The 10,917-nt window shown below is 44.0% G+C and overlaps 1 protein-coding gene across 1 annotated transcript; it reads right to left on the bottom strand.

Annotated features, from left to right (window-relative positions):
• Positions 1–232: 232 nt before the first annotated feature.
• RBMXL2 (RBMX like 2) lies at positions 233–1,888 on the bottom strand. Its single transcript, XM_045894222.2, has one exon. It carries the CDS (start codon positions 1,648–1,650, stop codon positions 469–471), a length of 1,182 nt encoding a protein of 393 aa, XP_045750178.1. The 5' UTR covers positions 1,651–1,888; the 3' UTR covers positions 233–468.
• Positions 1,889–10,917: the final 9,029 nt, after the last annotated feature.

The raw sequence follows: 10,917 nt of genomic DNA, 5'->3' as shown, positions 1-10,917 counted from the left end.
AATCTTAAGCGTAGTATACACCAATTCCCTCCCACTCTTCCCCCCAAAATCTAGTTGGTTTGAATTAACAGAATGATCCGTTTTTCCATTTTTGGTGGGCAGATGTTTGTAAAAGATCTTAGAACTGTTTGTCTCATTTATCATGAAAATTTAGAAGCGAGGAAGCCTTTAGAAGAATTTTTACTTGAAAATATAAGAAGACTAGTACGCAGGTTCAAGTCTTATACTTTTAACATGAGCTTGTTCAAAGAAACGTTAACAATTCCAAAACGCAATTAAACGAGTTAAAAAGTTAAAACTTCTTCCTCCCCAAAGCACAAAAATTACGGAGAGGAAGTTAACAGAAAATTCTCAAAAAGGTGAAAACAACTCTTCCTTGTATAGTCCTTGGGTAGTTTAGCAGAGCACAGACTCTTCTTTTCGTTAGTTTCTCTGAAAACGGAATTTGGGTCCCAAGTCTGCCGGTACTTAGTATCTGCTGCGGCCTCCCCCTCTCTCCGAACGGCTTCCCAGGCGGCCTCCGCCCCTGGGGACCCTGCGGCCAGAGCGGCTGTAAGAATCGCGCGGGGGCGGGCACCCCCTCTCCAGGGACGGGGAGAGCCCGCGGTCGGCTCTGCCTACCCGGTCGCGGCCCCTCGAGTAGCGGTCGCTGCGGCCGCCGCCGTAACTGTCGCGGCCGCCGCCGTACACGTCAGGCGAGCAGCCGCGGTAGTCGTCGTAGCGGCCTCCTCCGCCGTAAGAAGGCGGGGGCCCCCGCGCCGCGACGGCGCTGCGCGGGTCCCCGTAGCTCTCGAAGGGGTCTCGGTAGGAGCCTCCACTCGCATGGTCCGCGTAGTCGCGGTCGCGCCCCCCGTAGCCGTCTCGGTCGCCGTAGCCTCTCGACGGGCAGTCGTCGCGGGCACTGGAGTGGCCGTAATCGCGGTAGGTGTACTCTCGGGGCGAGGGCACGAACTCGCGGGGGTCGCGGGCGCTCGGGTAGTCTCGGCTCGAGTAGCCGTCTCTGGGCGAGTAGCCCTCCTCCCGGGGGCCCAGGTAGGGGTCGCGGCGCGAGGGTGGCGGTTCCCGGCGCGGCGGGCCCGCATAGCCGTCTCGCCCCCGCGCGGCCGGGGCCCGCCCGCGCATTCCCGCGCCGCTGCGAGCGGGGCCCGACGGCGCGGCCCTCTTGGGGGGCGGCCCGGCCCTGCGCGGCGGCGGCCCGCGCTTCATGGGCATAGGGGCCCTGGAGGGCCGCGGGTCGAAATCCCCCGCGTAGCTGCCGTCGTCCGCCGGCCCGCCCCGGGACGGGGGCCGCCGCGGGCCGCCGCCGCCCCCGCGGGTGCCGCGCAGGCCCCTCAGGCGACCGCGGCTGCGGGACGGCGGCGGTGCGCCCCGCCGCCCGCTCTCAAACGCCGGCTTGGTGGCCTGGGCCACCTTGATGGCCTTACCATCCAGGGACTTGCCGTTCATGTCTCTGGCGGCGGCCTTGGCGTCTGCCGGGCTTTCGAAGGTGACGAACGCAAAGCCCCTGGACTTGTTGGTTTCTCGATCTTTCATCAAGAGAACCTCGCTGATGCGGCCATACTTGCCAAACGCGGCCTCTAGGCCTTTCTCATCGGTTTCGGGGTTGAGCCCGCCAATGAAAAGCTTCCCGGGGCGATCCGCCTCAACCATGTCGGCCGGTCGAGGGATCGGTGGCGGGGGGGGAGGGGGGCGGCGAGGGGACGGCACCCGTCGTGGCCTGGGAGCCCGCTCGCCGACGGCGGCTCCTACCGGTCAGGCAGCGCGTCGTCGCGGAGCCCCGGAACCGCGGTCGGCGCCCCGCTGCGCAGGCGGAACGCTGGGGTGTGCGCCTTGGGGTCTGGGTGCGCAGCCTGGCCGAGCTCTTTCTAGTCGTGATTGGCTGGTGGTCCCGTGGGGGGGGGGGGGGCACCTTCGGGGAAGGTCTTTCAGCTTCGGCTTCGTAACCTGTCCCCGGTTTACTGTCGTCAGCTCACGCCTGAAAGCTCAGTTGCGAAATGAAAAGCCGTTAGGTTAAAAAAAAATTTCCCCCCATGAGTCTTAATGAGAAAAATTACAATGCATTCTAATCCAAGTTACCCAGACCATTTTCCAACAGGAAAAAAAAATCCACTGGAAAATGAAACAACAGCTTTAAAGTTTAAAAATGCAGTTTGTACATAAAATGTATTAAGAATTTTTGCACTTGTCAATGGGGAAGAGAAGACCTGATAGTGGGGGTGTTGGTTTCTGGAATGGGAAAAAGAGGGAGTCATTCTTTGGATGCACCGTTTTTCTGTTGTTCTGCGCCATTTTCTACAGTTTGCCGACCTTCAGAGGGCTCATAGTTTTATGTAGTATTACCCTTTAATATAAAGGTATTGCACAGAAAGTCACCTTTAGGGAAAATAAAGGGAGAGAGCTCTTGGACATTCCTCACAGTAGCACCTGAGCAAGCAAAACAAAAGCCTTTGCCTCTTCCTCTCCGAAGAAGAGGTGAATCTCAGGGAAACAAAACATTTTAGGTTCAAACAAATGACACAATTCAGATTTGCTCCTTACAGTATTCTCTGAATGGAACTAAGTGTGAAGAGTAACTTGGTGAACGTAACTTTGCTTGACATTCTGACATCTAAAACTACTTTCTAAAAAAAAAAACCAAAAAACTATAGTGTGTTTGGGGGCTTTTTAAAATAATAGTTTAGATTTTTCAAAGGCTGCTATGTGAAAAGTTAACTGAATAGTCATGAGAAGTCAGTATTTGTGCATGTAATATGTGTACATATACATGTGCACATGTGTTACATTGGTTTACTGCAGTAGCTACATAACGTTGAAAGAGGTGGTGAAAGCAGGCATTTTTATGATGTTTCTGACTTTAATGCATACATTTTTAAGGTTTTAAGATTTTTTTTAATGTGCATGAATGGCAGTTAAATGCATCACATCAGTTCATGGGATGAGTTCAGGTACCGGATTTTATTACTAAATCATTTTATTTCTAAGGTAAGCCTACCTGGTCAGGATGTATTTATTTTTAAATAAATTTATTTTTGTTTGCTCACACTTAGAAATTTTACATTTCTGAGCATAAAGGGCATTGGCCTATAATTTTCATTCCCTTACTGAGCTGGGAAGATTTTTGCCTAAATTTCTTTTAATTTTGAGTCTATTCAGATTTTTTAAAATTTCTTCTTGACTTGGTTTTTGTAGGATACACTTTTCTAAGTTATTCATTTTTCTTTAATTTGAAATTGTATTTTATGGATAGCTGTGTTCTGTTTTGCTTTCTGTTTTGTAACCAGTCTCACCAGAAATTTTTTCTTTTCAAAGAAGCAGCCTTTTTCTTCGTTAATACTCTGTTTTGATCTTATTTGCTACTATTGTCTGTCTTTTCTTCTTTCCACATTCTTTGGATTTACAGTTTGTATTATTGTTGTTCTAAATTTTTAGGTAAGACAGTGCATTAAGAGTTTTAAAAAATGGGGGCGCCTGGGTGGCTCAGTCGTTAAGCATCTGCCTTCGGCTCAGGTCATGATCCCAGGGTTCTGGGATCGAGCCCCACATTGGGCTCCCTGCTCTGCGGGAAGCCTGCTTCTCCCTCTCCCACTCCCCCTCTTGTGTTCCCTCTCTCACTGTGTCTCTCTCTGTCAAATAAATACATAAAAAATCTTAAAAAAAAATTAAAAAAAAACAAAGAGTTTTAAAAAATGTTTCTTCTAATTGCTGTAGATAAGTTTAAAACTTATTCTCTGTGTACTAGTTAACACCATGTCCTGAGCTGTGATACATGGTGTTTTCACTGTTGTTCAGTTCCTAACATTTTCTCATTTTCATGCTTTCTTGACTCATGAATTATAAAGAAGTATGTTTTCAAATTTTCAAACATACAGATTTTGGAGGTTATTTCTTAAAATGCTTTGTATGATCTCCATTCTTTGGTTTTTACTGACTTACTTTTTGACCTGCTGTGCATCTGTGTGCATGTGTGTGTGTGTGTGTGTGTATCTGTTTGTCTGTGTAATGTTCCATATATGCTTGAGTGGAAAGTGTATTCTCTAAATACTGGGGTAGAATTCTTTCCTTAGATGTTTAAATCTAGCTTATCCTATTTTTATATTTTTATCTGATAGAATTACCAATCACTGAGAATGGTTTTTAAATTTCCCATAATTGTGGATTTGGCAATTTCTCTTTATTTTTATGCACATTTTTGTTTCATGTAATTTAAGATTATATTGTATATATAAGTTGAAAACTGCTATGTGTTTCTGGTAAATGTCTTTATTATGTAATGATTCTCATTATCCATAACTTTTTTTTTTAAAGATTTCATTCATTTATTTGACAGAGAGAGACACAGTGAGAGAAGGAACACAAGCAGGGGGGAGTGGGAGAGGGAGAAGCAGGCTCCCCGCTGAGCAGGGAGCCTGATGCAGGGCTTGATCCCAGGACCCTGAGATCATGACCTGAGCCGAAGGCAGACGCTTAACAACTGAGCCACCCAGGCGCCCCTATCCATAACATTTTTATCTTAATCTGTTTTGTCTAATATTTATATAGCTCAATGTTTTTCAGATTTCCTTCTGTCAGCTTATTGTGTGCTGTTAACCACACCTTCCTTGCCTCTTTTTTTCCAACTTTCTTGCATTCTCTTGTATCAAATTATTTGTCTTTATTCCTTTCTTTTTCCTCTACTAACATGTAAGTTTTGCCTTCAACTTCTATTCTTTGAATGTTTACCTTGAATGTTTTTATTCAGGGCTAACTTATAAACACTACGTTTATAAGTTTATTTATAGAATCTTATATTTTCTGCCTGATTAATTTTTACATATGGTGCAGGAGTGGAGAAGAGTAGTTTCTGGGGCTTCTGGAACCTTGTGCACTGCAGTATCAAAACCCATTGGTGCATCCCTAACGGGAGCTGTAATCAGATCAAGAGAATATAGACATGTTAATCGTTGATAGGATTAGTAGAGATTTGGGTGAAAACTAGAATGTTTACATGAAGTGATTGGATCTCTATTCCTCCGAGTGTATTACGTGGATGGATGTTGTGTCTGGTAATGTTTCCCCTACCCAGTATTGTAAAACTCCAGGCATGTAAATCCACACTTCATGCAGTATTAGTTAGACATGCTAAATGGGAACAAATAAGATTGCCCAAGCCCACACAGTATGAAATAAAAACTGGAGTGCTGTTATGGGCGAATTCTGTGTACCAGACACCCATGTGGAATATAAACTGGAGCTTATGGCAAAGCCTGTGAATGCCCCACAGTAATGACTACTGAGACTTTGGACTAGAGGGTTTCCATTTGAGGGGCAGTTACTAGCTTGCTATTAGACATTAGTTGACACTGCCCCTAAGATCTGAAGGATATAAATAATTGTATAACGTCACACCCATTAGGATGGTTACTATCAAAGAACCAAAACAAACAAACCCCCAGAAAATAACAAAGGACACGGGAAAATGTTGGCAAGGACAGGGGGAAATTGGAACACTTGTGCACTGCTGGTAGGAATGTAAAATGGTGCAGCCACTATGGGAAACAGTATGGTGGTTCTTCAGAAAAAATAAAAGTAGGATTACCATATGATCTAGCAATCTACTACTGGGTATCCAAAAGAATTAAAAGCAGGGTCTCAGATATTTGTACACCCATGTTCATAGCAACAGTATTCACAAAAATAGCCTAAAGGTGGAAGCAACTCAACTGTCCATGCACAGATGAATGGATAAACAAAATGTAGTATATATGTACATATAATATTGGCCTGAAAAAGGAAGGAAATCCTGACACCCGCTACAACATGGATGAACCTTGGGGACATTATGCTACGTGAAACATACCAGTCACAAAAAGATAAATACTGAATAATGATTCCAGTTATACGAGGTATCTAAAATGGTCAAGTTCATAGGAAGAGAAAGTAGAGCAGTGGTTGCTAGGGGCTGGAAGGAGGGGAAAATGAGCTGCTGTTAAATTGGTACAGAGCTTCAATTTTGCAAGATGAAAAAATTCGAGGGATTGGTTGCACAACAATGTAAATATACCTGAACTGTACATTTAAAAATGGTTAAGTTGGTAAACTTCATGTTAAGTGTATTTAATCATAATTAAAATTTTTAAAAATGAAAAATAATAATCTTTAGCCCAGAAATACCACTGATAATTGGGTGAGGTCACAGAAACACACTAATGGGGAGGGCAGTGCCCAGAAGACTTCTATGATTAAATGGAAATGGTTTGTATAGGAATATGCTATCAGGGGAATGCAGAAAGTTACCCAGGGGATTCACAAGCAAGGCAAGTAGACTTCTCCCCCTTGGACTGACTTTGGAACCACATGAGGAGCTGCAAGATTCTATTCTATTAACAGTGCCCTGTAAACAGTTTCTCAACTGACCAACAAGGAGCTGCTTGGCTTGTGGATGGCGGTTCCAAGGTGAACAAACAGCATCCTGTTTAGAAGGCTAAAAACTGTTTGAGGAGGGTAAAAACAAATCAGCATGGTTGGCTGAATTACATGCTGTTTTCCTAGCGATGATTAAAGAACTGAACAATGATAAAAGCCCCTAGCCCCTAGGTTTGAGCTTTTACTGACTCAGGGGTGGTGTCCATTGGCCTGGCCATGTGGTCAGGCAGAAAAGCAATGGAAAACTTACCTATTAAAGAGATACCCTTGGAAAACCTGGCTGGCTCGGTAGGTAGAGCATGTAACTCTTGATCTTGGGGTCATGAGTTTGAACCCTATGTTGGGAGTAGAGATTATTTAATAAATAAAAGATTTTTAAAAAGAGAGATGCCTCTTTGAGGCATGGCCCTATTGAAATCACTGTGAGAATTTGAGGGATGCAGTACAGTAGAACATGTTGATGCCCATCAGAAGAACCAATTTGCAGGTTCACAAGATGATTGGAATTCACTAGTGGATTGCCCTGTGTACTTGTTTGAGGAGGCTACCTCTGTGTATGAAATGCATGGATGTTGGAGCAATGCAGATATGGCCTGAAGCTAGATATATTCCTCTTGCACTTCTGGAGCGCAAAATGCCACGAACTGTTCTTTCTGCCAACAAGAGACAGACTCCAGATGATACATGGCAAATTCCCTGGGGGAACACAGCTGGCAAGTGAAACGGATCCTGGTAGCCAACGGGTTTTAATAAGAATAGATTTTGAAGTAGAGTTTGCTTACCCAGTGGAAGATGCAAATATTCAGAGTACTATAAAAGAACCATGAGAGAAGAGACTGCACCAATTTGGATCAGCAAGTCCTATTTCTTCAGACCAAGGAACATGCTTTACAGCCCATAATGTCCAACAATGAGTAGGGAGGTATCTTGCTCAGAGTAATAGTTTGACAGAGAATTGGAATGGACAAGTAAACATTGTTCATCTGAAACGGGGAGATACATACATGAAGGCTGGCTTACACGCCTTCATGAATATTTGCTCACACTCAACATAAGGAGGGCTAAGGGAAGATAACTAATGACTGTGATTTTTTTTTTTATTATGTTATGTTAGTCACCATACAGTACTTCATTAGTTTTTGATGTAGTGTTCCATGATTCATTGTTTGCATATAACACCCAGTGCTCATTGCAATATGTGCCCTCCTTAATACCCATCACTGGACCAAACTCTGATTTTTCTTTCTTCCCCTTATCAACCTCAACTTTCTTTTTCTTACCTAATGGTCGCAGGACCAAGGCGACAGCTATAAGTTCCAGAAGCAGGGATGATTCCTAAGTAAGAAACTATATTTTAAATCCTTATGTCAGAATTCCTAAGGACCTGATGGAGTGTACCTTTACCCTATTTGGGAAAACCATGATTAACAGTGAATGAAGCTATGTCTAATAGTAAAAATAGCCCACTAATTCTGTATCTGTGTAACCCTACTCTAAATGAATGGTAGTGGACTGAGGGGGAGGTACCTGCTAGACTGATATTGCTGTCTGCAATCTAGAGCTGCACAATGAGTGAACTTCATGTCCCTTCGAAAGGTGGAAAAGTGTGGGTATAAATGGAGAGAAAAATAAATAAATGTATGTATATATGTTATATAATGAAGGAAACTCAAATTCATTAACACTTAGAAAGAGGCTCAAAGCAGGAGATGATACTATGTCTTAGCTCAATTATACCAGATGCCTGAAAGAGTGAAACTATGTAGTACTGAGGCCACTCCTGCTTTTGGAATCTGCCAAGATCAAATGGAAGCCTGCGAACATGAGTGGCCTCATCCTGGGAGATATTTTCATACAATATGATGATGGCCTGGACTGAATGGGACTCTAATAATAGGCCAGTATCTTTTTTTTTCTTTTAAAGATTTTATTTATTTATTTGTCAGAGAGGGGGGGGGAGCACAAGCAGGGAGAGCAGCAGGCAGAGGGAGAAGCAGACTCCCCACTGAGCAAGGAGCCTGATGTGGGGCTCAATCCCAGGACCCTGGGATCATGACCTGAGCCGAAGGCAGACGCTTAACCAACTGAGCCACCCAGGCGTCCCATGGGCCAGTATCTTTTGACTTTTATTTTTCAGATTATGTTTGCCATAATGAAATAGGGTCTTATACCTACATTGTTGGTAAAATTATAATACTGATATTGATGGCCAGATGTATTGGGAAATTGAGTTAAAAGCCTCCTATTTCTACCCCACATTGACCTTTCCAAATGTTGCTGTTATCTGTTATGTTCAGACAGATATGATTTTTTTTGCTTATATATAAGGGATCCATGGTTAAAGATAGGGGGTGGCCTGGAGCACAATAAAAAACATACTTAATCTTTGTCTAAAACCCTTGGAATTTCCTAAGCAATAGAAGTGTCTTTTGTTACCCATAAACTCTTTCCACCATACCTGAGTTTATGCTAAAGGGGTAACTCCTAGAGGGGCCCCTAACTAGCTTCATTCAGGATGGTAGCTGGTCACTAGAGGAACCCGCCATGTGATTAGAGGGTTAGAACCTCACTCTGGAAAGGGCCTGAAGATTGGGTTTCATCACCATGGCCAATGATTTAATTAATCATGCCTCTGCAGTGAAAGCCCATATGAAAATCCTAAACAATAGAGTTCAGGGAACTTCCTGTTTGGTAAACACATGGATGTGCCGGAAGGGTCACTTGCCTGGAGGAAGCTGCAGACCCACTCCCTGAACTTGCCTTACGTACCTCTTCATTTGGTTATTTGCATCCTTTACAATAAACTATAATCATAAGTACAGTACTTTACTGAGTTCTATGGGTCTTTCTAGTGAATTATGGAAACTGAGGGTGTTGTGGGAATTCCTACATTTGTAATTGGCCAGGAGGCTATTGTAGTAATCAAGGAGAGATGGTGTGTCATTTTCTTTTTTTTTTTTTCTTTTTTTTCTTTTTTTTTTTTTAGAGAGATTTTATTTATTTGACAGAGACGCAGTGAGAGAGGGAACACAAGCAAGGGCGGGGGGTGGGAGAGGGAGAAGCAGGCTTCCCGCGGAGCAGGGAGCCCGATGTGGGACTCGATCCCAGGACCCTGGGACCATGACCCGAGCCGAAGGCAGTTGCCTAACAACTGAGCCACCCAGGCGCCCCACATTTTCTAACAATAGTTCTCAATTCTTTGACACCAATGGGGTGTCCTACAACTCAACTCACTTCTGACACTAATTCCCCAGAGTTAGCACAGACCCCACAGCTTAAGGGCTCAGGTCCCAACAAAACTGCCAGTTGCACATGGGATCCCCGGGCCACCTGAATTTCTGCCCTACTAAATTACAATGAAGAGGTTCTAACATAATGGTTGTTTTAAGTTCCAACACTCGTGGTCTGGGCCAGCCACTTACTTTGAATTTTTTTTAAGTAGGTTCCACGCCCAGTGTGGAGCCCAACCACAGGGCTTGAACTCAAGACCTAAGCTGAGATCAAGAGTCGGATACTTAATTGACTGAGCTACCCAGGTACCCCTCATTTTGATATATTTTTAAGTAATAATTACAATACTTGAAATTGCAAAATGATAATGGATGAGTATTTTATATGTTTACAGCTGTCCCCCAGGTGTCCATGAAAAAGAATGCTAATACTATTTTTCACTCCTTTTACAACTACTGGCAGCAAACTATAGTAGATCTTAATAATTAATGAAGATGTGAATACTGGTGGACAGGGCAGGGTACATCAAAGAAAGGAGAGCCAGGCAAGGGGGGGATGCAGAGGCATTCCCTAAGGAGTATCACACTAGCTACAGAACGGGGACTTAGCAGGTTGAAAAGCTCCAAGATGAGAAAAAGAAATCTATATCCACTATCAGAGAATAAAGATGACATTTCAAGAAAAAGAAGAATCACCCTTCTCTAGTAACGATAATAATCTCTACAAAGGGCTATGCCCTGACAAGGAAGAGTTGGAGAGTACAGAGGAGCTGCCATGAGGTCCCCATTTCCTCAGGGTAGAAAGGAGAGTCAACTGAATGAGATCCCCATCCTTCCTAGTAGGAAAGTCAGGGCAATATCTCTGGAAGCAGCACCAATGCTGGTGGACTGGGACCCTGCATCTGGTTCCAGTGTCTTCACAGGGACTGAGTTCTGGTCCAGCCATCCAGACCCATGGAGCGATCCCGTGGCTCTATACTATGTCACAGGCTCCTTCACAGAGAGGAGGGAGCTTCCCAGTCACTCTGCAGGTTGGGCACTGCCTTTTTTTAATTTTTAAAGTTGTGGTAAAATATACCTAACATAAAATTTGCCACCTTAACCATTTTTTAGGTATATAGTTGAGTAGTTGTGATGTTGTGGTTTATTCTGTATTTTGGTGTTGGTCCATGATTTCTGTTTCATAGCTCGTAAAATCCTTGGCATTTCCTGAGGAATAAGAACAATGGGAGCATCTTTTTGCATATTTAGTCTTTTGTCATAGATTCCTGAAATAGCTCCAGGA

The sequence above is a fragment of the Mirounga angustirostris genome, unplaced genomic scaffold (assembly GCF_029215605.1).
Source record: "Mirounga angustirostris isolate CCGP_5_RB_7025 unplaced genomic scaffold, mMirAng1.0.hap1 SCAF_13, whole genome shotgun sequence".
Lineage (NCBI taxonomy): Eukaryota > Metazoa > Chordata > Mammalia > Carnivora > Phocidae > Mirounga > Mirounga angustirostris.
Note: the sequence above shows the minus strand (reverse complement) of the source record. Positions and strands in the feature narration are given on the sequence as shown.